Below are 27510 nucleotides of genomic sequence, written 5' to 3' on the forward strand. Positions count from 1 at the left end.
GGGTTTGAAAGCGACTTCCCCACCCGGGGACTGGGCGAGCTTCGCGCTGTGTGAGAACTCTCAGGAGCCCACCGCGGCGGGGCAACGGCGGGGTCGGCTTCGGCCTCTCTCGTCCCCTAATCAAGGTCCGGGTTTAAAGCCCACCCCGTCACCCCTTTGGCCCTGCGCCAGAGGCCAACCCCTCGGGCTAGGCCCCATCCACTCGACAAGACCATGCCCCCTCCCGTCTCGACCTCGCCCCCGCGTTCTAGCCCCTCCTTCTCGGGGGGGAGAGACGACGGTCGTTCAGCCCCGCGTCCGGCCCCCGCTCGCCCGAGTTTCCCCTTTCCTGCCCACCTCGTGCAAGGCCAGCTTGGGGGCCGCTCGCCCCCGGTGTGCCCCTGGAGCCTCCCGAGACCTAAGGAAGTAGCGCGGACCGTGCGGAGAGCACGGCAAGAGCGGGGAGGAGAAGTGGGGCACAGGCGGAGCGACCCCCGCAGAACGCACCCCATGTCTTGGGGCAAGGGCCGCCTCTGGGTCAGTCCCCCGCCCGCACGGACTGCGGGCGGGGCCGCTGTTTGTTCAAGGAGGCGGGCCGGAGAAGGCGTTTCTCTGCTGAGGAGCGGATCCGGGTGGCCCCGTGGCCCCCGAGCGCTGTGGTGCCCGGAGCCCGGAGCCTTGCCCTGGCCATGGCCGAGCGGCACGGGAGTCTGGGGGCGCGCCTGGCCCGCGGCTTGGCCAGGCTGGGGCTCCGGAGGGAGCGCCGGGGGAAGCGGACCCCGGAGGAGGCCAGAGCCCGGGATCGGTGAGGGGGATGGAGGAGGGCTGCAGGGGCGGCCCTAGGGCTGTGTGTGTGTGTGTGTGTGTGTGTGTGTGTTAGAGGGTAGTGGATGTTCAAATAAGCGTGTATGAGTGTCTGAGAGCATAAAATTATACATGTCAGTGTACTACGATTTTGGATATATGAATGTGAACATGGTCTTTAGAAAGTACCTGCGCTCTTTTGAAACTCTGGAATAACTTTGGCAATTCCCGAAGTCAGGCGACGGCCCGTGGATAATGATTTCCTCTCCAGAGCCAGTTTAAGGGCAAACGTAGGAGCTCCCCCTGCCCCTGTGGACTTTGTCACGTCACAGGCCAGTTTCCCTCTGGTCTGCATTCCCTTTGTCCTGAGCACGACAGGCACTTGAGTTGTCCGAGATGGCGCTGCGTTTGCCCTCAGATGCCACGGGGACGGTTTCCCCTGTCATCCCAGACTGTAGTAACAATAAACCTTTATGTGCCTCTTGCATCCTGCCTTACCTGGATTATCTCATTTAATCCACACAGCAGCTCCGTGAGGCAGGTAGTTCATGTGATTCAGATGTGGAAACGGAGGCTCAGACGGGTGAAGTCACCTGCCCGGTCACACAGCAGGGAAGTGGTGGGGGCGGGGTTAGAGCTTAAGCAGTCTGACTCCAGAGCCCGTGTCCTGAAGCGCTGGGCTGCTCTCTTGCCTGGGGAGATTTCAGGACTGCAAGCCAGGGGGCCAGACTTCCGTCCTAACCCTAGGTGCCATTGGCCTGGTCACCTTGAACAAATTGCTTCCTCTCTCTGAGCCCACTCATTGATAGCTACTGTCTAAGTGGAAGGAAAAAGGCTCTGGATGGCAAAGCTGAATGGCTGGGAGGGATAGTGAAGAGGCCCCCAGTGGCTCACAGGCCCTGTATCTGAAAAGAGCATGGAATGTGCTCCCAGGCACCAGGTGTTGTGTCTCTATGTAGTTACCAGGCAATTTGTTCTGATCTTATCATGACACAGCTGTCTTTAGCAGCCCTGGGAGGGGTGGGGTACCTGAGGACTGGGCGGGTGCAGAGGGAGAGGAGGGGTTTGTGCTGCTCTCTCACACCAAAGAGGGAGGGGAGGGGAGGGCCTAGCCACCCTGGAAAGCCTGGAAGCCTGGGTGCCCCAGGGGTACCCACACCCTGCCACTGCCCTGCCCGCCCCCACCTGGAAGCCACGCCCTCTCGCATTACCTGGTCTGGCAGGAACCTGCCCTATAGGCCCCTGGTGGCACTGCCCCTCCCTTTCCCCACTTGAGAGGAGGCAGGGTTGGCATGCTGGTGAGTCAGGGGTTGGGAGGACAGGGGAGGGACTGTGCATGCTCATGGGTCAGCGTGATGATACATCCCATGCGTGCACTTGTACTCGGTTCTCACCAGATGTGGTAATGGGACTCCAGCACTAAAGCCCAGGGCTCTCTGAGCCCTGCTGATTGCCCCTGGGCAGGGGCAGGGTGGGGGGCGGCAGGCAGTCAAGGCACTTTTCCCCATCTTGCCCCCATTAGTGCCATGATGTCCAACCAGCCTTTGGAATGGGACGGTCTTAGTGTCCTAACTCCCAGGCTCACCAGCTGTGTGACTCCAGGCAAGTCACTTCACCTTTCTGGGCCTCAGTTTCCTTATCTGAAAAATAGGGACATAATATCCACCTTCTAGGATTATTGTGAGGCTTGAAGGAGATCACGTGAGCGCCATACCTAAGGCTAAGCCTGGCGCTGGGAGGGCCTCAGCAAATGGCAGGCTTTGGAATTATTGAGGTGCTGTCCTTTTTCTATATTCTGGTCCTGCTACAGACCTAGTCCCCACTCTTGTCTCAAGCTCATCTCCTGTCTCTTTCTCTCTTTTGGGGAGTAGACAGCTGGGGGAGGGAGCAGAAGGGAGGCTGCTGCGTAGACCTTGCCCCACCCACTCCTAAGGTTTCAGGAGCTCATCCTGCCTATGTGCCCTGAGAGAAGTAGGGGAGGGCCCCAGGGTCCAGTCTGAGGGTGGGAGGGGAAGAGGCTACTTCACTCCTTTCCCTGTGCTTCCTTCCTAGGCCCTGGGGTGGCCGGAGCTGCCCTGACCTAGCCCAGGGCCTGGGCAGCACCAGCAACATCAGCCTCAAGGTAAGAGAGAATCCGAAGCGGTGGGAGGGGAGGGAGGGGGGTCAGAAGCTCTGGGAGGGGCTGGGCCGGCCCTGAGAACCCTGACTTACAAGTAGTCAGGCACCTGGAGCTCTCTAATCCTCCCTCTGCCACTGATTCACTGTGTGACCCTGCGGAGATCACTCCCCACTTCAGTTTCCCTATCTGCAAAATAGGGACAAGAATGCCGCTCAGAGTGGGGCGCCTGGGTGGCTCAGTTGGTTGAACGACTGCCTTCGGCTCAGGTCATGATCCTGGATCGAGTCCCGCATCGGGCGCCCTGCTCAGCAGGGAGTCTGCTTCTCCCTCTGACCCTGCCCCTCTCATGCTCTCTCTATCTCATTCTCTCTCTCAAATAAATAAAATCTTAAAAAAAAAAAAAAAGAATGCCGCTCAGAGTTGTTGTGAAAAAGAAAGTCATGGGTGTAGGACATCCAGCAAGGGACCTAGATGCTCTGGAAGCCTGAGCTTCCTACTCAGTGCCTGTGCCCAGGAGCCCCCTTTCTGCACTCCCTCCTTTAGCTTGACCTTGTCTCCTCTCCGGCCCCCTTTCCCCACTTCCTGGCACGGAGCCCCAGGGGTGAAGCTGGGTGGTGGTTTAACCTTCTGGCCACAGTTTTCCCATCTTCAGTGGGGACCTGAGCCATGGCTTGAACAGTAACAGGGTGTCCTCCCTTTGGAGGAGCAGAAGGCCTCCTCTGGCGGTCGCTCAAGCAGCCATGTGTCTGTGGTCCCGAATACCATTAGTAATTACTCGTATTTAATTGAGTACTCATTATGTGCTGGTTACTCTGCATGGCTTATCTCATACCATCTTCGCAGCACTCCCAGGAAGCAGGTGCTGTTATTATCATACCCATTTTACACACGAGGAAACTGAGATTGTGGCTGGGAGGTAGCAGAGCTGCGATTTGAGCCTGGGTTGCCTGGCTCCAGGCCCCCACATTAATCATGGTGCCCTCCTGTCTCTTGAGGTATTTAGCCCCTGGGAGCAAGAGGCTGTACCTACTTCACAGATGAGTAAATCGAGGTATTTGGGATCAAGGGCCCCTGCTAGGAGGACTTTTGACCCCAGACTTGGCTCCTCTGTTGCCAAGGACACAAGCCTGTCCCTGAAAATTAGTGGTTTGGGGGCAGTGTCCATATGGCCCTCTCCCCTCACTCCCACAGCCAGGCTGGGCCCCAGGGGAAGACAGCAGATGGAGGCAGGTTTGTCCCACTTTCAGGGGAACCCTCTTCCCTGGATCCCTCATGGCCCAGGTATATCTTTATGCCCAGGTGCCTCCCAGGTGTGCTTGGGAATCTCAGGCTGCGAGAGTACGGGGGGCGGGGGGGGGGGCGGCATTGGCTACAAGCTCTCTGGAAGCCCGGAGTCGGCAGAGGCCATAGACATTCGTACCAGGCACGTCCATGCAACCCCTAATGCCCAGAGAAGCTGCTGCCAAAGGGCCAGAGGCCTGTGGATGCCTGGGAAGGTGGCAGTTGGCCTGAGAGTTGAGCCCTCACTTAGTGACTTTAGTCAAGTCAGTGTCCCCTCTGGGCCTCTCTTCCCTCATATGCAGAACGGAAGGGGGTAAGTGAAATGCTGAGCGCCTTCCCAGAGCTCTACCCTTTGTCCAGTTCTCGTGGCCCTTAGGGCAGCTCTGCTTGGTGTCAGAGTCCTGTTCAGCTTCTCCTGTGCCCAGGAGGGCAGTCAAGGGTGAGGAGGGAGCTTGGAGGGTCGGGAGAAGTGCCGTCACCAGTCCCCTGCCTCTGCTTTCCCTTAGGCCCAGTCCCACAGCTGCTCAGAATGGGACCTTCGGGCAGGGAGCCGTGGTTCCTGGCTTCGGAGGAGACGACACAGCTCAGGGGAGCCCCCTCAGCCCCTGGGGCGCCTACAGAGGCCAGCTGTGGGCAGTGCTTCTGACCTGGCCAACTATGCCTCCGTGGGATTGGAGAGCCCCTCAGGCCCTGGGCCAGCTCCTGGAAGTTTGGAGCAAGGAACCCCAGGCTGCGCTTGCCCGCGAACCCCAGGCATTGCCCCCGAGGTTCCTGCGTGTCCTGAGCCACCAGGCAACCTGGAAAACCTGCTGCCCCGCCCAGCATCCTTCCCCACGGCAGAGGGGGCAAAGGGCGAGGCTGTCACACCAGGGCCAGCCCTGCCACATCCAGCCCGGCCCCTACACCAGTGTCCCTCTGCCAGGAGGACCCGCTACCACATCACTGTCACCCTCCAGGGGCACGGGCAGGCACTTGGGGAGGTGGGTGGGGAACCTAAACCGGCCCAACCAGCTCTCCGCCCCTGCGGCCCTGAGGAATCCAGGGGCTGGCAGGATCCTCCCCAGGGGCCCCGCCCCGTCACGGGGTGCCCGACAGACCTGCCCCAGGAGCCCCGACTGAGCGCCCCGCCGCATCAGGAGGCCACAGCCCAGCAACAGGAGCGCTGGGCCCACTGGACGCCCGGGTCCCCACACAGTGAGTAGAGGTCGGTCCCCACATGGGGCGACAGCGGGAGGGGAAACTGGCCTGGCTGCCCCCTCTTGGGTCTCTGCCTGGTTTCTGGGCTTTTCCAACTCAAGGCCCATTCATTCAGCTCCTGAGCATGAGCTGACTCTGCCATCTCCTGCCCACCCCGCTCTGCGCTCCTCTCCCTCCCCTCAGCCACAGGCTACCTCCCGCGGACTATTGCCACTCTTCTCTGTCTACCTGAGAGAGGGATAGCCTGTCATGGAGGGGATGGGGGAGGGTCACCTTCTCCTCAGCAATACCCCCCACAGACCCAGCCTGGGAATAGGTGCCCAGCCAAAGGGCTGGGTGTCCTGGGACAAGCTGCTTAACCTCTCTGGGCCTTGAGTTGTTGAGTAGATTTGGTAGCTGGAGATGAGGAAGGCGGAGGTGGTCACAGGACATGCTTTGAACTCCAGGGAGTTAGGCCGCCCAAATAGCAGGGATGCTTGTTACTAACGCCTTAGTCGCAGCAATAACGACCCCACCTGGCCCTTGGGTGGTGACCACAGGAACAGGCGCGAGGTTCCCAAGCCTCGGTTTTTATTTGTGTTGAAATGACTCTCCTGGATCTGCCTGGTAGGCCCAGAGGTGGAAGGGTGGGTCCCCTAGAACTCACTGAGGAGGGAGTGATGTCTCTAGGGCCACCAGGAAGGGGCACTGGGGCTCAAAGAGGGCTCTGAAAAGTTCCTAATGATGATGGTGGTGGCTGTTATTTCTGGCTTGGTTTTTTGTTTTTTGTTTTTTTTTTAAGATTTTATTTATTTATTGACGGGCGGGGGGGCACAAGCAAGGGGAGCTGCAGGCAGAGGGAGAGGGAGAAGCAGGCTCCCTGCTGAGTAGGGAGCCTGACACAATGCAGGACTCGATCCCAGGATCATGGGATCATGACCCGAGCCGAAGACAGATGCTTAACTGACTGAGCCACCCAGGGGCCCCATGGCTTGTTTTCTAAGCATAATTCTTTTTATTTTTATTGTTTAAAAGATTTATTTATTTATTTTAAGAGAGAGAGAGAGAGAGAGAGAGAGAGAGAAAGAGAGAGAGAGCAAGCATGCTCATACAGGAGGGAGGGGCAGAGGGCGAGGGAGAGAGAGAATCTCAAAGCAGACTCCCTACTGAGCACAGAGCTCTATCCCACGACCCTGAGATCGTGACCTGAGCCGAAACCAAGAGTCAGAAGCTTAACCGACTGTACTACCCAGGCGCCCCCTAAGCATAATTCTTTTAAATCTTCAGAAAGCCCCATGAAGCAGGACTAATCCTGTTGACTACCCCCCATTGCAATAGGGAAACTAAGGCTCAGGGAGGTCACATCACTTGCCCAGTCAGCTAGAAAGTCAAGGGGTCAGAACTTGAACCTGGATGCTTGTGCTCTAAGCACCACTTTCTCCTGCCTCTCCCAGAGGGCTTGCTGGCCCTGTGCCGTCCGTGGAGGGTTGAGTGGTTGCTGTACAGGGTTTTCAGTGACCCCGTGGAGGTGGATTTGGCAGCATCAGGAACGCCCAGGCCCCGGAGCAGGAGTCAGGGTACGTTGTCCTGTGACAAGAAAGAGAGAGGTGAGACCCAGGCTGGCTCAGGGACCTGCTTGGCTGGCTCAGGGACCTGCTTGGGTGCCCCAGCTGGGAGAGAAGGGCTGCAGAGAGAGGGAAGGTGGGCAGAGGAGGCAGGCCTTGGAGAGGAGAAGGAAGAAGCAGCAGGTTTAGCTGAGGGGACTCAGGCACGACCTGCCACTCCCTGGCTATTTTGGGACGAGGTAGCTAATGACAGACTCTGGCTGGAGGCTAGGGGCTCACTTAGAGAGGCCGGACGCCGACCTCCGGGGATATCATCCTTCTATGACCCCTTTCTGGGGGAAGCATTCCTGGGTGAGGATTGGCAGATGCTGGGGGGGGGGTGGGGAGGTGGGGCACAGCCGGGGCTGCACGTGGGGCTGTGGAAGACATGCATGCATCCCTGTGTGTCTGTGCTTGAGTGCAGGCGGATTTCACGAGGAGGAGGAGGGCTGCGAGTTGACCGTGTGTATTGTGAACGTGGACACGTGTCACTGTGTCTGTGTGTTTCTGGGGGTGTGTGTGTGTGCCTCGTGTGTCCACTGGGTCTCTGAGCATGTGTAACCGAGTCTGACCGAGTCTGCGTAAGTGTGCGCTGGTTTGGCGCCCGTGTGACTCGGTGGGCCTGTGCTGCTGTCTGTCTTGGTGTCGGGGTGAGCCTTTGTGACGCAGCATGTGTTTGTGGGCCTGTGGGCCTGTGGACTGGTTTGGCCTAGTTTGGGGGTGACTCACAGGCAAGCGGGGAGAATCCAGGACTTGTTGGGTTAGACCACGCTCTTTCCCACACTCCCCCTGCCCCCTCCTCAGCCTCTCCCTTTCCCCGCCCCACACACCTTGTTTGGAGGTCACAGTCACCCTGCCAACAGACCCATTTCTGGTCTGGGGCCCTGAAGAAGAGAGGGCTCTGGGGATGAGGACTTCTGCTAGTCTAGGAGAGGCATCCTGGGTCAGTGGGGTGTGTCTTCAGAGCAAGGATGAAAGGGGGTGCTATGGACAGGCAGATTCCAGCATAGTTTGAAGAACACTCTAGCAGTCATGACTCTCCAGGGATAGGACAGGTCAGCTGTCAAATGGTGACCTCTGTATCCCCAGAAGTGTGCAAGCAGAAGCCAATGACCACATGTTTATGGAATGAGGGACTGTCAGGAGTGTTGTTCAGGGGCTGCGCTGGCTTGAGAAAGGCGTGGAATTTTGATTGCTGGGAGGTCATTTACAGTATCTGATCTGATGACCAATGGCTTCCTTTGAAGCTCTTCTTGTTGCTTTGCCAAAACCAACGGGGCCTTCCAAATGTGGTTCCTGTTTTTAGGTCCAGTTCTTTGGACTCCTGGACTCCTAGGATACCACCTTTGGGTGAACCAAACCAGGGCCCAGCATATCACTTAACACAATTAGCCCTGAATGAACGAATCAGTCAATCAGTCAATCGATGACTTAGAACCCAGGCTCTGCCACTTAATGCCCTCAGGGGCAGGGAATCTCAGTGAAATCCTAGTTATTATTATTGCAGAAATAAAGAGGAGACTCAGTAGGGGGCTCAGTGAGCGGGTGAAGCTCCTTGGCAGTAGTCCCAGCAAGCAGGACAAGGTTCTGTTGGAAGAAAAGGGGCTCCTTAGTGAGGATGGGAGGGAGTAGCGGCCTCAGGCAAAGGGCTCTGATCTAGAGCCACAGGTGTCTGGTTGTGTCCTGCTCTCAGGAATTCTGGTCTGGGGAAGGGTTTGGGATTCATGTCAGCTCCCTACCTTCCCCCTATGAAAGGCTTTTCCAGGGCCACTCAGACCCTGCCCAAGCTCCCAAGGTTCTGGAGTCAAGTCAGGCTTCCCTGGGCCTCAGCCCCTTTCATCTCTGTTCCTCATAAAATCTGAGTCACTGCTAGGGCCACAGAGCAGGATCAAAGTTCTGGGTTCCACCAGCTTCTCAGGAGAGAAGAAGATAGAGATGGGGGAGGGGAGGTGGGGACAGCGGTGCATTTCTGGCCTTAACTTCCCTTATAAATGGCCTGGGGGCTGCCTCTTGGAGAGGCATGGCCCTGAAGACAGGCTCGACCTGAGGCTGAGGATGAACAGCCTGACCTCTTGGGTCCTTGGGATCTCAGAATAGGATTGTCCTGGTCAGCATAGCCTGGAAGTTGGAGTGGGGGCTGGGTGGTCCCTCCAGGACTACTATGGCCCCCTTTAAAAGTAAACCTCCAAACCATAGAGTCTTGGTTCACCAGATAATTATTACATTAGGGAGTTTAGTATGGTGGTCCAGTGCTTAGGGTTGGGGTTCAAGTCTTGCCTCTGCCGCTGTGTGATTCTGGTCAAGTTTCTTAACCTCTCTGAGCCTTTTTGGTCCTCATCTACAAAATGGGAATGTTTGTTTATAATTGATTCTTTGAGGTATCAAATGCATGGGATTCTTTTGAAGATTCAGAAGGACAATGAACATAAAGCAGTTAGCAATGTGCCTGGCCCATGAAGCTTGAAGGGGAGAAGTGGCTGGCCCAAGGTCATCCAGCTAGGAAGCGATCGGGTCAGGGGAAGCTCAGCTTTGCCGGAGGCCACAGCCCATCTTTCCTTCCCTCCCCTTATCATGGTCATGATCAGGGTCAGAACAGTTGCCTGGTTTTCTAGTTTTTGGCTTCTGGAGGACTAGACCCAGGGCTCCTTGGGCAGAGTTACAGCCCCATCCATAGACCAGTGAGTCCGACCCATAGGCTTTTTTGCTCTCTCCCTTCTCTCTCCTTCCAGGCTCAGGCCTCAGCTTCACCCCTTGAAGGACCCTGGCATTGGGGATCATCTGAAAGTGGGGAGATGGTGGGAGAGCTGGGAGTAGCACGCCCATTTTACAGGTGAAGAAACAAAGGTCCAGAAAGTCAAATGAGTTGCATGGGGTGACCGAGCCTGAGCTTGGCAGGGGTCATTACTCTGTACTGCCGAGAGCCACCCTCCCCACCCCCTGACCCTATCTCTCTTCTTCTGGCAACATCTGCAGGGAGCTGGAGCACAGGGAGCCGAGGACACCTCGGGACAGGTTGCCAGGGCGCAACATGGAGGAGGCAGGCGGGCCCCCGGCTCAGGCTGAGGCCCCAGTGGTGAGCACCATGCTGATGTGGCGGCGGCTGCCCCCTGCCCAGGAAGAGATGAGACACCATTTTCACAAGATGTCCCTGGTGTCAGGGGAGCAGACAGAAGCCCCCCGGGAGATGTTCAAGTACAGCCACTGTCGAGAGGAAGTCAATGGCTTTGCAACACGGGAAGAAATGACTGTAAATTACCAGGGACCCCGGGATGGGTCCAGCTCCAAGAGCTGCCAGAGCCATGGGCCCATCTTTTCTAAGAAGTACACGCTACTCCCTAAGGAGAAAAGGCCAGTGGGAAGGCTGAAGGAGGCCGTAGGCCAGGGTGATGGCAGCCCCCCAGAGCCCAGGACTGAGCCAACACACCTGGGAGCCGTGGCCAGGACTGAGATTTTGCTGCCCCTGCCTGGGCCCCGTGAGCCAAGCCCCCACCCAGGTGTCAGTCTCATCAGCGGGAGCCCCCGGATCCTCGAGGAACGTCGGGTGACACGCACCATGCAGACCACCGTGGTGGTGGGAGGGCACTTGGAGCGACGGGTGAACAGCTCTGTGACCGTGGGGCCGGTGCTGTCGGGCGAGGCCCTGCCGAGGGGCCGCAAAGTTGTTCGCGCCGTACGGGCGGTGGTGGTGAGCCCCCAGGCTGAGGGCTCACCAAGCCGCAGTCAAGCCCGGGAGCTGCTAAGTAGCCTTGTACCTGCTGAGCGTAGCACCCCTGCCAGCCGGCTTCCCAGGCCCATGGCTGTTGTGCCAAGGAGTCCGGGTCTGGGCGGCGGCACAGGGGGTGTGGGCTCGGGGAAGCTCCCTGAGACAGGGATGGCAGAGCCAAAGGACAAACCTGCTCTGGTCCCTGCATGCATCCCAGAGGACGTTCACCCACCTCAGAACCGGGAAGTCCCTGCAGCTCACCCAGACCAAGACCAGAGCAGAGCCCCAGATTCCAGAGCCCATGAGGTCCCAAGGGTGCAGGGAGCCTCCAGCCCCACCCAGCCCCCTCTCCAGATTTCTCAGGGCCATGCACCGTCACCCTCCTCTCCCAGACGCCAGACCCCTACCCCCTCCCTGGACCCAGTCCGCCCCCCAGAGCAGCCTGCAGTGCCCACTCACCCCAGGACCCAGCTCACTGTCAAGCCCAGGGGACCCCAGGCCCTGCCCTCTGTAAAAAGGGAAGGGTTCACAAATCCCTCTCCTGCCACCATACTGCCCAAGGTGAAGAGCGAGGTGGTTGTTACAGTCCCTGGACAGCCTCTTCCGCCAACCTCTACAAGAAGGAAGGCAGTCCCAAGCTCAGGAGGGCTTTCTGCTCCATCCTCCCCAAGGAATAAGTTTGTTCAGGACTCTGAAAATGTCCCTATCTTCTCCCTTACCCAGGAGGAGGTAGCACAGGGCCCCGGTGTCCAGGCTGACCCATCCCCCACCCAGAAGGAGGTTGAGCAGGGCCCTGGTGCTCCTGCCACCTCATCCCCCAAGCCAACCAAGGTTGTCCAGGCCCCAGAAGGCAGCCCTAGCACCCCAAAAGAGGCTGTCCACAGTACTGACGGTGGCCTTGCTTCTTCTCTCAGCAAGGACAAGGCTGTTCGAGGCCTGACTGCTTCCACTATCCCATCACCCCAAAAGGAAGAGGCTGTTGAGGGCTCTGAAGTGAGCCCCATCTCATCCCCCACCCAAAAAGAGGTTGTCCAGGGTCCTGGTGCTTCTGCTGCCCCATCTCCCACCCAGAAAGTGGCTGTCCAGGATGCTGCTGCTCTCCCTGCCCCCTCCTCAGGGGGCAAGGTGTCCCCCAGCCCAGGAGGCCCACCTGCTCCAGTGCTGATGGGAGTAGAGGCCAGCCTGGAGGCCCAGCTTGTCCCTGACTCCACCGAGGGCAAGATGTTCCCAGAGACATCCAGGGAGGAGGAGGTGGCCCTGGCTGCTGACCTGGAGATTTTCCTGGACACTCTGCGGAGCATGGAGCCCCCCGAGATCCTCCGCACTCACCGGCTGCCACGAGCCCCCCGCTCCTCCTACCTGGCTATGTATGCTACGCTGCCCGCCATCGAGGAGGACCAGCCCGGACCAGGGGTGCTGGGACCCAGCCCCCAGGAGGCACCCACACTAGAAGGGAAAGAGGAGGAGGAAGAGGAGGAGGAAGAACCAGAGAACCCCTACCTAAGCGACGATGAGAAGCTCCAACGTAGACAGGAGAAAGCCGGGTCCAACCCCTCCTGGGACTCTCACCCTGCGAGGCCCCCCAAGGTCTCTTGTTCTCCTCTGGAGATGATGAAGAAACATGTGGCAGATGCCAAGGGCCCCCACCCAGAGCTGGGGCCAGAGTGGCAAGCAGGGGGCAGGCCCCCTTCCCGTCTTGGAGGCAGCCTTCTCTTTGGTGGTCTGGTGCCCACCACGCAGGAGTCCCCCACCTCGGAACCACTGGGCACAAAACTATCTGCTCTGACACCCCACATGACACCGGGGCTCAGGAAGGTGCCAGGACAGCTGCCCCTGCTGTGCAGCGAAAGGCCACTGCTGGAGAAGCCTGCTTGTGCCCGGCCCCCGGAGGGGTGGGTGAGTGAGGTCTTCGATGAGCAAGGGAGGGCTCCTGGCCTCATCTGGGGCAGGGTTTGGATGGTATGAGGATCGTGGCACTGGGAAGAGAGTCTCAAGAAGCCAGAGGCTTGGTGATGTCTAGTTCAGTGTGATCTTATACAAGCTACATCTTTCTGGGCCTCAGTTTCCCTATTCACACAGCAGAAGGCTTGTGCTGTGGAGTCCAAAGGGCTTAGTGGCTCTGATCTCTTGGAAGCTGGGGAAAGGGAGTGATAGGCATTCACCCCCTGGGATGGGGTGATGAGGTCCCTGGAGGTTGGTGACATTCTCTGTGGGCCAGCTCTTTGGGAGTGGAGGCCAATAGGGAACATGTGGGATCCTTGGAATGACAGGTTGTGGGGAGGCAGTAAGGAGGCCACACCATAAGACTTTTTATCACCTCCCTCCATGCCAGAGCCCAGCATTGAAGACCCAGGGCAAGCTGAACATCAGGCCTGGAAAGGTAAGGCGGGGGGAGGCCATGCGGGAGGCGGGGATCTGGGGACAGGGCCTGAGGATTCCCTCTGTGTCCTCTCCAGATGATCCTCTTCTCAGAGCCTGGCTGCCAAGGCAGCAGCAGGGAGGTCTGGGAGGACACCGCCGACACCTCTGGCTGGGCCTGCATGGCCTCTGTAAGGGTGGTTCGAGGCTGGTGAGTGCTGACTGCCACTGCTTGTGGACCTGGGGGATGTCAGGGTGGTGAGATGTACCTAGGCCAACCTGGCAGAAACCCCTTCAGCCACCCTGCTTTGTGGCTACATCCTCTCCCCACCAGTGACCCTGGGTCTCTGTGCCCACAGCTGGATGCTCTACGAAGAGCCAGAGTTCCGGGGCCGGAAGCTGGTCGTGCCTGAAGGAGATGCGGATTTAGGAGTCTCGGGGCCAGCGTGGAGCACCCAAGGCATTGGCTCCCTGAGGCGGGTTGTCCGGGTGAGTGGTTGGGAGTGGGCCCCAGATGTTGCCCCGTCTTCCCCAGGCTCCAGGCCCTGAGGATGGGGACACCCTCAGGTGCCTGGAGTTGGAATGGCCGGGAGAACTCATATGGGTGAGGAGCCTGAAGGGGGCTTACTATGGATTCCTGACCTCAGAGCCCCACCTGTGGAAGAAAGGAGTTCTGGGGTGCTCAGCCTGGCTTGGGGACGCAGGGGGCAGACAGAGGCCAAGCCCCAGCTTGGGAGAGCAGCCTGGGGAAATTTGAGCTGGACTTGGAGAAGGGTTTGGTTAGAGCAACAGAAATGGGTGGGAGTGGCTGTGGGTGCTGGCCCCAACCCCCCCCCCCCCAGGCCCAGGATCTCAGGTCCATGGTCAGGCCCAAGGTGCTACGATGTTTGTTCATTTGCTCACAGATACTGGTTAATGTCTGCTGTGTGCCAGGCACCATGCCAAGCAGCGGGTGGGTGGGGGAGACCTGCTCTCTGCCCTGCAGGACTCATGGTCAAGGTAGGGTATGAGGGTGGGACTTGAAGCAGGAAAAGCATATAATCAGATTAGGGATTTATAAACATCCCTCTGGCTACCAGGAGGAGATATCCGGGACTCAGGAAGACCAGGCAGGGCTGTGATTTCCAGGTGAGGGGCACCTCTGAATTTGAAGGGAGAGGTGTGTGGTTTGAAAAGGCAGAGTCAACATTATAGTTTCATATCTGTAAAGTGGGAAAAAACAATACTGTTTTTGTACCACAAATTTACAAACTACCAAACTTAAGCTTGACAAAACCGTCTTGGCCACTAGGGAGAAGGGAAAGCCCTAACTCTAAAAGCAGGGCCTATCAGACTTTTTTTTTTTTTTTTAATTAAAGTATGAATAACTCCAAGACGGAGCTGTTGCAATCCTCTGGGTAAGAGGGCGAGAGCTGACGAGTCATAACCAGGGCAGTGGCCCAGCTATGCAAAGGAGGGAATGGTTTTGAAAGCCTCTCCAGAAACACACGAATGTTTGTGGTCAGTTTATTGTGAGCTTCTCACAATAAATTCATCTTCATGTAGGAAGTAATGAGATAGAAGAGAAACAACGAGAGCTTTGAAGTCAGGTGGCCCTAGTTTCATTTCATTCATTCAGCATGGATTGGGCGCCAAGTGTATGCCAGGCTCGTGGGAGGTGCTGTTTGCAACAGTGAACAAAAACTACATTGCTCTGTTCTTTGCCCTGCTACGTCCAGGCTTTGTGCCCTCAGGCGGGCCGCCTAACTTCGCTGAGCCTCACTTTCCTAGCCTGTGAATGGAGTAAGAACGCCCGTTGAGAGGGCCAACTGAGATGGAGTAGGACATGCCCTTAGCGAAGTGCCTTGCACTCAGTAGGGGCTTCATAAGCGTTTGCTGAAGGAGCGAGGGAATGAAATGATTCTTAGCGGGAGAGAAACACCCAGAATGCAGAGAGGATCCGCTGCTGCCCCGGGTAAGATGCAGGTAGAAGCCAGTCTGGACTAGGGCAGGAATTGTTTACAAAGGAAGAGTCAAAGTTAGACTCAGGAAATAGCTGTCCACCCTCTTCATCTCTGGGTTGGATTATCAGGCTACCCAGAGGCAAGGCGAACGGCATATGGCACTTGGCAGGCTCCTGCTGGGAACTTTGGTCACAGGTGCCAAAGGTCCAGCACCAAAGAGATGGCTTTGGTCTCAGGCTTGTCTGGCCCACCTTGCAGAGAACACTCTAGTCACCCTCTGGCTTCTTTGGAGATGGCCACAAAGGTCTCCCAGGAGCACCCTGGGGCCCTGGCTGGACAGGCTTGGGAAAGCAGTTAGGGGCGGGGTGGGGGGTAGTCTCTGAGGGGGGCTGTTTACACTCCCTTTTCCACCTCTCTTCCGCAGGACTACATTAGCCCAGAGATCATCTTGTACTCTGAGGAGGGCCTCAAGGGGGAGCAAGTGAAGCTAACGGATGCCTTGGAGGACTCCCAGGGCCCGGAGAGGCCCCTGCAGGTGGCATCTGCCACTGTCTCTGCAGGACTGTGAGTCAGGGCAATTCTGGAATCCCTTCATTTAACATTCATTGTGCTGGGTGCTGGGGACACAGAGGCGACAGGACACAACTCCTGCCCTCAAGAAGTGCTTAGTCTACTGGAGGGGACGCGCAAGTAAGAAGGCAGTGGTAATCGGAGTCCTGGGGTGGGGGAGCACGAAAAGCACCAAACCAACCCGAGGTCAGAGAAACCCTCCTGGAGGAGGAGACGCCTCAGCTGGGATGAATTGGCCGCAGAAGAATCTCAGCATAATGAGAGCAGGGCATGGGCGACTTTGTATGTTTTGTTCACTACTCTCTCCCTGATGCCTGAAGCAGGGACTGGCATGGGGTAGATGCCCCTAAATATTTGTTAATTGAATGGGGAAGAGTATATCTAGCAGAGGGAACAGCACCGGCAAAGGCCCAGAGGTGAGAGATCTAAGCCTTGAAAGATCAGTCTGGCCCAAGAAAGCAGCAGGTGGGGAGATGTGAGGGCCAGGAGTATGGCAGGGGGACAGATCAAAGGGCCTCTGTGCAGCTGGACTATATTGTGGGGCTAACGGGGAACTACTGGGGGCCCCTAAGCAGGTATGTGTGCAGGAAAGAACTCTCCAGCTGTGAGAAATTAGAGAGTGCCAGGCCAGAGGAACGGGGATGGATGGAGTGGCTACTGCAAGAGATTATGGGGGTCTGAAATATCCTCCAGCATCGACTCGATGGGGGCCTCTTCCCCTAAACCTTCTTCTCCCCTTTAGACCTTCCCCCCATCCACCAATCTGTGTCCCTGGGTATCTGGGCCACAGCTGCCTTTCTGCCTCCTCCCCCCCAGGTGGCTGCTGTACCCCAAACCCTTCTTTGAAGACACTCCCTGCATCCTGGAGCCTGGAGAGTACCCCACCTCAGAGGCCTGGGGTACATCAGACCCCAGGGTGGGCTCCTTGAAGCCCATGCGACTGGTAAGGGGCAAGTGGTCACAAGTTACCTCATCCTGCAGGTTGGGGGAAGAGGCAGGGCCTGGGGGGCTCCTGCTGAGAGTGGGATCTGGGAGAGGGGGAATTAGCCCAAGGGCTGGGGCAGAGGGAAGACAAGGGGTTGGCCATTTCTAGGGGTCTCAGGATCAAGTAAATCCTGGATTACCAGCCCCATCTGTCTTCTTCCTCTACCTCTGGGCTGGTGTCTCAGCTCTCTCTCCTCTGCAGGGCTGCCCGAGTGTGGAAAAGCCAGGGGAGCCCAAGGTAGGAGTCTGCGCTGCAGGGTGGAAGAGGGCCTTTGGGTGGGATGTGTATATGCGTGTGGCTATCATAGTCTGGACCAGAAGACAGGGGAGGAGAGTGCTGGGGAACAGAAGCTGGGTTTGGGAGGGTGGAATCCTATGGGCTCACTGGGAACTGGCTTTTGGTGTGTAAGGAGGTTAGAGGTAAGAGAAGAGACCGGAGTTACCTAAGAGAATGGAGCTTAGTGAGAGTGGGAGGACTTAGCTCTGGGCTAACTAACGCTGGGCAGGGCCTCCCTGGGCTGGCTGGGTGTGTTTCAGTCCAGATGGCTCCCCACCACCCTCACACCACCCCCTTTCCCCCAGGTTGTGGTTTATGAGGCCACAGGATTTCAGGGCCAGAGCTGGGAAGTGAGCAGAGACATCTACAACCTTCAGCAGCCAGAGGACAGCCAGAGCCCCCACCTGGCCTCTGTGGGGTCCCTGCGAGTTCTTGGGGGCTGGTGAGGACTCTGAAACTTTCCTCCTACTTCATCCTCCCTTCTGGCCTCTACAGTGGGGTTGGGGAATGGCCCGGGCTGCCTAGGGGTGGGGGCAGCTGTCTTACACATCCGTGGGCCTTCCTGACCAAGTCTGTTTGTCCGCCTCCGCCTTCCCCCAGCTGGGTGGGCTACCAGAAGGCAGGCTTCCGGGGCCACCAGTATCTGCTGGAGGAGGGGGAGTATGCTGATTGGTCACACTGGGGAGGCTTTGACGAGGGGCTGACCTCCCTGCGGGTCATCCGGACGGTAAGCAAGGGCAATTGGGCCATCCCTCTGCCTGTGGCCACAGCCAGACATCTCCCACCCCGCCCCCCGCCCCGCCCGCAAGTACAATCTGTTGAGGGAAGAGTTTGTGTCCTCTTTCCCAGTTCTCCAGAGCACCTGGAAGTGTTCCCTGAGGTCTAGCCTCTTGCCTTCGGGCTGCTCTTCCCCAGGCCACACTGATCTCCTTACTGCAAAGTCCCCTGGTGGGCTGCGTCCCCGGGGTCTGAGCACTCCCAGGGATTTCCGTGGGTGGGCAGGAGAGACCTGACTATCCCTGGGGCCCAGGACTTTGGGGACCCGGCCGTGGTGCTGTTTGAGGCCATGGACTTCGAGGGGCATGGCGTGGAGGTGAGAGAGGCATTGCCGGACGTGGAGCTGGCGCGACACGGCCCCCACACGCAGGCCATCCACGTGCTCAGCGGCGTGTGAGTGACCCCGGCTCCGGGAGCGAGGCGGGCCAGGAGCGGTTTCCTCGGAGGCGCCGGCTCCGCCCCGCTGACCCGGGCTCCGCCCTCCCTGCAGGTGGGTGGCCTATCAGAAGGTGGGCTTCTCCGGGGAGCAGTACGTGCTGGAGAAGGGCGTGTACCGCAACTGCTATGACTGGGGCGCGGGCAACAGCGCCCTCGCCTCGCTGCAGCCGGTCCTGCAGGTGCGCGCCAGCCGCGGGGGGCGGGGCCCTGGGGCCTGGGCGGGGCCCACCGCTGCGGGGGCCGGGCTGGAAGACACGAGCGGGGAGCGCGGAGGCGGGGCCCCTGGGAAGGGGCGGAGCTAACACGGGCCTGAGCGACGGGATTGCTGTGGAAAGAGTCGGGAAACTGAGGCTAGAGGCTGGTACCCTCCTTAAGTCTCGAAACTTTGGGCCCTCCCTTCAGGTCGGCGAGCACAATCTGCACTTTGTCTCAAAGGTAAGGAGCTGGTGCGGGGCCTGTCTCCTCTTCCCTATTCTCTCTGTCTCACTCCATCGCCCTCCATTCTCAGCTCTTCATGTCTCTACCTGCAGATTCAGCTTTTCTCCGGCCCCGACTTCCTGGGCGACCACATCTCCTTCGAGGATGACCAGACCTCCCTGCCCGCCTGCTTCCAGGTCCAGTCTTGCCGTGTCCACGGGGGCAGGTGAGGACGTGGGGGAGGGGAGAAGCGGGGCGCACCTGCCGCACCTGCCCCGAGCGCTTAACTCAACTTGGAAATCCAGGCTGCTGGAAGGTCTTTCTTTGAAATGATTTCTTTCCTTCGGCTTCCTTGAGATTAGCTATTCTGTCCCGAATCATTCAATCTTAAAGCAAACCAAGCAAAATAAAGGTTTAATGGAAAACGTAAAACTTGTAGGTAGTATAGGATAAAGAACTCCAATCTTGTTTCATCTATCTCTCTGCCTTTTTTTTTTTTTTTTTTTTAGTGGAGCATTTAAAATCCCTGACCCAACATAAAATTTTACAGGTAAATACTTAAATATGTATCTCTAGTAAGAAAGGACTCTCCCCAACCCACATAGCCATAATTTATTATCACAGCTAATAAAATTAACAGTAGTTTGTTAGTGTTACCTAATACCCAGGCCATGTTCAGATTTCTCCCGTTGTCTTAAAAAAGTGCCTTTGTGAAATTGATTTGTTTTTCTCAGGATCCAAACAAGGTCCACACATTGCTTTTGGTCAGTTTGGTCTTTAATTTATAGCAGTTCCCCTCCTTTCTTTTTGTTTTATATTATTCATTTGTTTAAAGAAACCAATAGGGGTGCCGGGGTGGCACAGTTGGTTAAGCCACGGACTCTTGGTTTTGGCTCAGGTCATGATCTCAGGGTGGTGAGATCGAGCCCCCCAGGAGCCCTGTGTCTGGCTCCGCGCTGGGGGTAGAGCCTGCTTGAGATTCTCTCTCTTCCTCTCCTTCTGCGTCCCCCCTTCCCCCTCCCCCAAAAGAAAAGAAAACCAATAATTTGCCCTGTAAGTTTCCCATCTTCTGAATTTGGCTTATTGCTTCCTTCGGGTGCCTTTTTTCCCTTTGTGTCCCATATTTCCTGTAAACTGGTAGATCTGGAGGCTTGATGAGATTCAGGGTGTTTTGTTCTGTTGGCAAGAAGACTATATAAGTGGTACCCTGTACTTTTTACTACATTACCTCAGGCACATACCTGGTTGTCCCACTTTTAATGATATCAAGATCCCTACATTGTAAGATTTGCCATTTAAAAAAAATAAGATTTGTCATTTACCTCTCACCTAATGGTATTAGCATCCACTGATGATAATTGCCTAGACCCCTTATTTCTTTAGAGGTTACAAAATGATGATTTTAAGATTTTTGGTATTCCTTCTACATATGTTAGCTGGAATACCTCTATAAAGAAGAGCTTTCCTTTTCTATTATTTGTTTACCCAAAATAGTTTATATAAAAAAGGCAGTTTGATCCTTTCCCAAGGATCAGTTTCTCTTGATCAATTTTCAGAATAATTTCTGAATTGATGCCCTAGCAACCGCTAGAGCTAATGAAATATTTTTTAAGTATTGTTATGAACTCATGGATTTATATGTAATTGAAATGCCTCCGTCCATTGGAGTTACTATTCTTTTGTGTGCTCTAATCGTTCTCTCTTTGACAAATGAGAGCCCCTTCAAATTGTCTGCTTTTGATGCGACTCCAATAGGTTTTTTATAATTTCCTTGTTTTCCTGGTGTAATAAGATGCTCCAGGATCATTTTGTACATTTTTGCCCTAAACTTGGATTTAGGTATCTGCCAAGGGACTCCGATTCCAATGGTATTTAGATGGAAGCTGGATGTTTCAAAACTATATTACTAATATTACTAACAGTAAAAAGCAGTGAAAACTGTTTGAGGTTTCTCTGTGGTTCTTTTTGTCCTCGGGACATTCACCAACATCCCACTTGGTATGTGCAGTTCAAAATATCATTTTTAAGACATTTGAAATAATACTTTTAGTGTGTGTGGTTATGCCACCAACCTGATATACAGTTAGGTTCGTTTATTTTATTTAATTTATTTAAATTTTTAGGAATACTTTCCATTTTTACTTAATTGTTTTTTAATTACATAAAAAATTTACAGTGTCCCTGTCTTAGCTTGGGCTGCTGTAACAAAATATCATAGGCTGGAAGAATTAAAAAACAGGAACTTATTTTCTCACAGTTCTAGAGGCTGGGAAGTCCAAGGTCAAGGTGCAGGCCCATTCTCGGCTCTCCGGCGAGGGCTCACTTCCTGGCTAGCAAATAGCTGCCTTCTTCCTGTGTCCCCATGTTGTGGACAGAGCGCTCCTGTGCCTTCCCCTTGTATAGGGACACTATACCCATCATGAGGCCCACCTTCCTGACCTCATCTGAACTTCCCAAAGGCCATCATATTTGAGGTTAGGGCTTCAACGTAGGAATTTTGGGGAGACACATTCAGTCCAGAGCAGTTCCAAAGCTAAGTCAATCAGTAGGACCTATCTCTATCCCTGTGATCTTTTCCCCTCCCTCCCTCATAGGTAATCTTTTGTTTTTTCAGTGTTTAGTTAACTCATCCATTGCTTCTTTTTGAAAATATAAGCGAGTATACTCTCATATATAAATTTGTATATAACTATAGAAACCAAATATATTTGTTGCCCCCTTTCCCCATTTTCTTACACAAAAAGAAGCGTACTACAACCTGGCGAATACTAAAGACCACTGAATTGTACACTTTAAAGAATGAAGTTTATGGTATGTGCATTATATCTCAGTTTTTCAAAAGGGAAGCATACTATAAACACTGTTCTGCCCCTTGTTTGTTTTTCCTTAACAGTTTAGAGATCATTTTATATCCCTTTAAGAGCTCTTCCTCATTCCTTTTTACTGCTGTGTTATTATACTCTACATTCTTAGTTTAATCAACTCTCCCCTGTTGATGGACATTTAGACTGCTTCCACTCTGCCATGGCCACCCACACTGCACGAAGAACTTTGTGCATGCGCCATTTCAGGTTTTTGAAGGAGGTTTCGAGATTCTGAGAAATGGGACTGCTGAGTGATTGTGCATAGAGTTTTGCTTCATATTGCCAAATTTCCCTCCATAGGGGCAGTATGATTTCATCCAGTCATTTCTGAAGCCTTGGCCTCAGTCTCTTGCTGCAGGGCCTGTTCATCCTTGACCTCCCATGGGCTTGGAGCGGGGAGTGGGGGTCACAATCAAGTCCGCCTCCACTCTGCTGCATCTCAGAGGGCCTGGCAGGCCAAGCACAGGATGGGACAAGCTCAGATACCTACTCACATCCTCCTACTCTTCCCCTTCCCCAGCTGGATCCTGTTTGATGAGAAGAACTTTGAGGGTGACCAACACATTCTCTCCGAGGGCGAGTTCCCCACTCTCACAGCCATGGGCTGCCTAGCCTCCACAGTCCTGGGCTCTCTCCAGAAGGTACCCCTGGTGAGTAACCTTGTCCAGGTCCAGGCAACCCCTGGGGCAGGAGGTGTTGCTGGGGGCATGCCGGGTACCGGGTCTCTTCTCACTGTTGGCTAGGCTGCTGGAGCTTGAAGCCAGTCATCGTCAAAAGCACCCCAGGTCCCTCCGAACCCATGGCTTCAAAGGCAGTTTGACTTACTAGAGATTTATTGAGCACCCACCGTGACAGGTCCTGGGGACGCTGAAATAAATCAGACACAGCCCTGCCTTCAAGGAACCCATGGCCACACTGACATAAACATGACAAGGCAGTGGTGTGCCCAGATATAGAGGTGGTCTGGGGACAGGAGGGACTAGCACTCAGGTGATCGGGGGGCAGGGGCCGGACTGCGGAGAGGGGCTTCTGTGTGGGAAGGAGTGGGACAGAGGGCTGGCTCTGCTGTGTGGGGAGGATGGGTGGGCGGGGACAAGGCAGTAGGGTTGCCGCTCCAGTAAGGGGGAGGGGGAAGGATGGACCCTGGGCCGGGGAGGAGATGGAGGGAAGCGGCCCGGCCATAGTAAGGAACCGGAGTCTGGAGGACGGGGTGGGCCAGCCACGGCAGCACAGCAGACGGTGACCGCCGAGCTCCAGGTGGTGTGTAAAATGCTTCCCCTGCACTTAATCCGATGAGCTTTGTCACTGCCATCAGCTCCCTTCTCCAGATGTGAAACAGACGCACAGAGAGGTCGTGCGACTTGCTCCAGGCCACAAAGGTGGTGACAGGCAGAGCTGAGTTCTCCCCGAGGCAGTCTCGCTGCTGAGTCCAAGCTTTACAAGTACACGTTGGGCTCTGCAGGCAGACAGACGTGGTTCTGAAGCCCAGCTCTAGGGACTTGAGCAAGTGGTTTGATCTTCTCCAGACTCAGTTTCCCTTCTGTTAAGCAGGGATGATAAAAACAGCACCTACCTTACAGGGTTGTTGAGAAGTTATAATGAGGTCAGGTAAAGCACTTAGCACAGAATCTGGCGGGTGGTAAGCCCTGAATACATGAGAACCACATAATTACTGCTATAATTACTACTCTTAGAAGCACCATTAACTGGCACTGCGAGGAGGTTTGAGGGGGCCGCGGGGGGCCCACTCTGGCACGTGCTGCATCTGAGAATCTGGGGGACACCCAGCTGCCAGTGTCCAGGAGTCCAGGGCCCTGTGGGGCGGAGCTCAGGAGGGAAGAGGGCCTGAAATATGGATCTGGGGATTGGAGTATCTGGAATTTGGGGCCGAGGTGGGGGCTGGGGCTCTCTCGGCCTCACCGCTTTTCCATGCCCCCGGCCCCAGCACTTTTCAGAGCCTTCCATTTTTCTGTACGGACTGGAGTGCTTTGAGGGGAAGGAGATCGAGCTGGACAGGGAGGTGCGCAGCCTGCAAGCCGAGGGCTTCAACAACCACGTGCTGTCCGTGCGGATCAGGGGGGGCGTGTGAGTGTGTTGGGCGAGCTCAAGGGCAGGGGCTGCTAGGGAGTGAGGGCTGGGTCCCTGGCCTCTTGCCCCTTTCCATTCCCTTCCACTCCCTGCCCCCAGCCAAGAGGGAGGGAGAGGGGCAGTGTGAGGAGGGCCTTGGACCCCAGCCTGGATCCTCCAGGACCCTCCTCTGCCCTGCAAATCCGAAATCCACTTCCCGGCCCCCCTCTCCTCCCTCGGGACCCTAACACCAGGCAGAGGAGTCTCAGCACGAGAGAAAAGGAGGTGGAGAATGTTCTGACATCTGTGCCTCTCCTCCACCTGTCTATCTGTCTTGCTCTCTGCATCTCCGGCACCTGTGGGGCCCAGCTGGGTGCTGTGTGAGCACAGTGACTTCCGGGGCCGCCAGTGGCTGGTGGGCAGCTGCGAGATCACCAACTGGCTGATGTACAGCGGGACGCAGAGGCTGGGTTCCCTCTACCCCATCAAGCAGGTGGGTAGCGAGTCGGGTTGTGTGTGTCTGTGCCGGTCTTTCGGGCCGTGTGCTTCCCATGTTTCCCAAACTCAGCATTTGGGTACTTTTGTCACAATTTTGCCACAGTTTTGCCACATTGTCGTTCCTCTTGAACCATTATCTACTTAATATTTTTCTCTAAACCAACTCACTTTTTGTCTTCACTTTATCCTTATGCTAGGGACTGATATCCATAAAATCATGGGTTTGGTGTGTGTGTATGATTTTTCTTTAATTGGCATTATAATAAATACACAACCATTAAATTTTTAGCCATCTGTTTATCCACTTAGGACTAAAAATCATCTCATGTGCCTCCCTCTGGGAAACACTGGAACACCTGGAAACGCTTGGGTTTCTCCAGGTCTGAGAGCGCATGTCTGGACCTGCTTCTCATTGATGTACATGCGCATTGTTGTGGAGGCGTGGCCATGGGGCGCGCGCGCGCGCGCGCGTGTGTGTGTGTGTGTGTGTGTGTGTGTGTGTGTGCGTGCGCACGCATGCCCTCTCAGGGTATTTCTGTGGCTGTGATGTTATTTGTATCCATGTGTCTGTGCTCTGGAGGTGACGTGGTTGTGTGGGAGGTGTGTAAATGACTACCTGTGCCTGCTTTTGTGACACTGTTGAGACAGCGTGTGTCCTTGTATGAGGATCTTTGTGTGGCCCCTAGATTCACAGACTCTTAGGACAGCATTGCTAGAAGAAGGGTTGGAGGTTCTCTCCGGCCCCCACATTTACAGATGGGGAAATGAAGGTCCACAGAAGTGGACAAGGATTTGCTCTGCGATCTTGAGCAAGTACTGTACCTCCATGGACCTCTTTAAAATGGGGATAACGTAGGGGCCACCTGGCTGGCTCAGTCGGTAGAGCATGCGACTCTTGATCTCGGGGTTGTGAGTTCGAGCCCCACGTTAGGTGTAGAGATTACTTACAAAAAAGCCAAAAAAAAAAAAAAAATCTTTAAAAAGAAATAAAATGGGGATAACACATGTGATGGAGTTGTCTTGAGGACTGAAGATAAATAATGTTTGTAAAGCCCTTAGAACGGTGCTTGAGTGGGTTAGCGGTGGTTCCTCTGACTGCTATTACCGTCACCACGATCCAAGACCCCCGGCTGATCTGTGGCAGAGCCTGGTCTGATGTGTGACAACCGGGTGTCTGCCCCACACCCGGGCCAGTGTTCTTCTTCAGCACGGGTGTGTGTGCGCATGTCTGTATTCCTACCTGCATCCATCCTGTTAGCAAACATGGGGTATGGAGTCGGCTGGCGGGGGGGGGGGGGGGGGGCTGCGTGTGTCTGTGGCTTTGTGGCTGCGGCAAACTTCTGCCCAACCACGGGGACCTGGGGCATCTCTGCCGGTGTGTCCCTGTGCGTGTGGTGTCTGTGGTCGTGGGTGTGCACCACGGATGCACCCCTGATAGACGTGTGTGAGAGAAGAAGCAGGGCCAAGGAAGGCTTCAGGGCAGGAGGGAGGGCTTGGGGGGCTGGGGATGCTCATGGCTCCCGAGCTGAGGGTGTCGAGCTGAGGGTGTTGGGTGCCCAGCTGGGAGCATCCCTGCCCCAGGGACCTCTCACTCTCCGCTCCCCCTGCTCCCCCCCCCCCCCCAGCGCCGGGCTTATTTCCGCCTCTGGAATGCCGCACTGAGGGGATTCCTGGCGGTGCCAGACCACGTGGAGGACATGAAGGCGGGCCGTGTGGTGGTCTCTGAGCCCCAAGCGGGAGGCAGCTGCGTCTGGTACTACGAGCATGGGCTGCTGAAGAACCAGGTACTGGTTGAGGGGCTGGGACGGGAACACCAGAGCCCCAGGCACTCGAAGGTTCCCTGCGTGGGGAAGCAGGACCTGCCCTCGGGCCAGAGAGACAGAGAGAGACACACACCTGCCAGGACCCTGGGGAGGCGGGGAAGACTGCAGGCTCTGCTCCCCTGGGCAGTGTGGGCTCCTCTCTGGGCCTCAGTTCCCCATCTGCAAAACGAGAGCGTTGAACCAGATACTTCTAAGGGAACTCCTAGCTCTGATATCCTGGGACAGACCTTGGATCCTATTAATAAGGATAGATTCACTCCACGAACATTTCCCGAGCACCTGCCCTTCCGAAGCTGACATCGTAGTGGGGGAGAGACAGAAACCATTTAAATGAGTAAAATACCTCAGTACGTTAGGGGATGAGAAGTGCATGAGAGGAAAAATCAATGAAAGGGGAACAGGGAGTATCAGTAGCTCTGACAAGGGGAGCCCTTCCTAAGAAGGTGGGGGCATTTGAGGGAGGCAGCCATGTAGGTATCTGCAGGAAGCGTGCTCCCTGCAGGGGGAACAGCGGCGGAAAGGCCCTGAGGTGGGAACCTGCCTGGCAACAGGACTAGCCAGCTCCCCTCACTGGCAGCAGTGAAGGGAGGGAGGGAGGGAAGTAGCAAGAGAGAGGAGGTCAGAAAGGTTACGGGCGTTTGGGTCTTTGTAGGCCACGGAAGGAGCTTTGCTTCTTACTTGAAATGGGAGAGAACCTGGCTCTGTGGCAGGTGCCGTGGTAAGCCCTCTACATGAATGCCTCGTATGATCCTCAGAGGGCACTATGGGGCAGGTCTTACTCTACTCCCCATTTTATAGGTGAGGAAACTGGAGCACAGAGAAGTTAAGTAACAGGCTGAAAGTCACACAGGCAGTTAGTGTGTGGAAGCTTGTCTGATGCGAAATCTTGTGCTTTGGGAGTCAGTCACAGGAGGCTTCCTGGAGGAGCTATTTTTCCAGACCTTTTATGGTTTTTCACATGGACTGCTTGCATCAGGCAGCACTCAGAGGTTCCCATCCCCAGGGAATCCAGTGCACAGAAGGATTAAGAGATTTGCCCAGGGTCCCAGTCCCTGAGAGCCAGGATTCGAAGCTGGGTGTGTGTTAAGGGTGTCGGGTTTGGCGGAGTCCCTGATGACCTCCTGGGGCCTCAGGTGGCCCCGACCATGAGCCTGCAGGTGATCGGGCCCCCCAGCACAGGCTCCAAGGCGGTGCTGTGGGCTGAGAGCCGCCTGCCCCGCCAGACGTGGAGCATCAGTGAATCGGGCCACATCTGCAGCCAGATGTTTGAAGGCCGGATCCTAGATGTGAAGGGTAAGGGGGCCTGTATGTGGGAGAAGGCACCTGGGGGGGCTGCGGCCAGTGGGGTCCTCAGCAATCTCTGACCATCTCCCCATCTCTCACCCCTTCCCCCAGGCGGCCGGGGCTATGACCAGGACCATGCGGTGCTGTGGGAGCTGGCCAAGGACCGGGCGTCCCAGATCTGGACCGTCCATGTGCTCTGACCGTCCCCGTTCCCCAGCCCTGGAGGCTTTCCCTGGGATGGAATGTTTTTATAGGTTTTTTGTTGTTGTTGTAACATAAGCTGTTTTCTAATATGCTCCCAGGTACCCTCATCTTTGTGCACCTTGATATTTGGGGATGGGGTGAGGATTTGTTCACCTGCCTTCTTTGCCCTATACTCGCCCTACTTCTTTCCTCCCAGCTCTGGTTCTGGGGCTCAGCTGTAAGGCCTCCCTCGGCCACCAGAGGGAGCCCTGGGCCCAGACGAACTGATGAGTGTGGTCTTTTATGCTGTCACCCCAAATGATGGGTTCCAAGAGCCGGCTCTGAGCCAGGTCCAAATGGG

General features: G+C 55.8%; 1 protein-coding gene across 1 annotated transcript; it reads left to right on the forward strand.

Moving 5' to 3' along the window:
- The first annotated feature begins 605 nt into the window (after positions 1-605).
- Positions 606-27277, forward strand: CRYBG2 (crystallin beta-gamma domain containing 2). The gene is made up of 24 exons (XM_078073606.1): positions 606-784; positions 2836-2905; positions 3898-3953; positions 4690-5377; positions 9693-9793; positions 9937-12562; positions 12999-13046; positions 13123-13235; positions 13384-13513; positions 15392-15531; positions 16354-16480; positions 16724-16759; positions 17104-17240; positions 17399-17525; positions 17829-17968; positions 18066-18192; positions 18416-18448; positions 18544-18656; positions 21815-21944; positions 23240-23379; positions 23731-23854; positions 25485-25643; positions 26816-26975; positions 27078-27277. Exons 5-24 carry the CDS (start codon positions 9756-9758, stop codon positions 27164-27166), a joined length of 4737 nt encoding a protein of 1578 aa, XP_077929732.1. The 5' UTR covers positions 606-784; positions 2836-2905; positions 3898-3953; positions 4690-5377; positions 9693-9755; the 3' UTR covers positions 27167-27277.
- Positions 27278-27510: the final 233 nt, after the last annotated feature.

This window comes from Halichoerus grypus, chromosome 5, assembly GCF_964656455.1.
Source record: "Halichoerus grypus chromosome 5, mHalGry1.hap1.1, whole genome shotgun sequence".
Classification (NCBI taxonomy): domain Eukaryota; kingdom Metazoa; phylum Chordata; class Mammalia; order Carnivora; family Phocidae; genus Halichoerus; species Halichoerus grypus.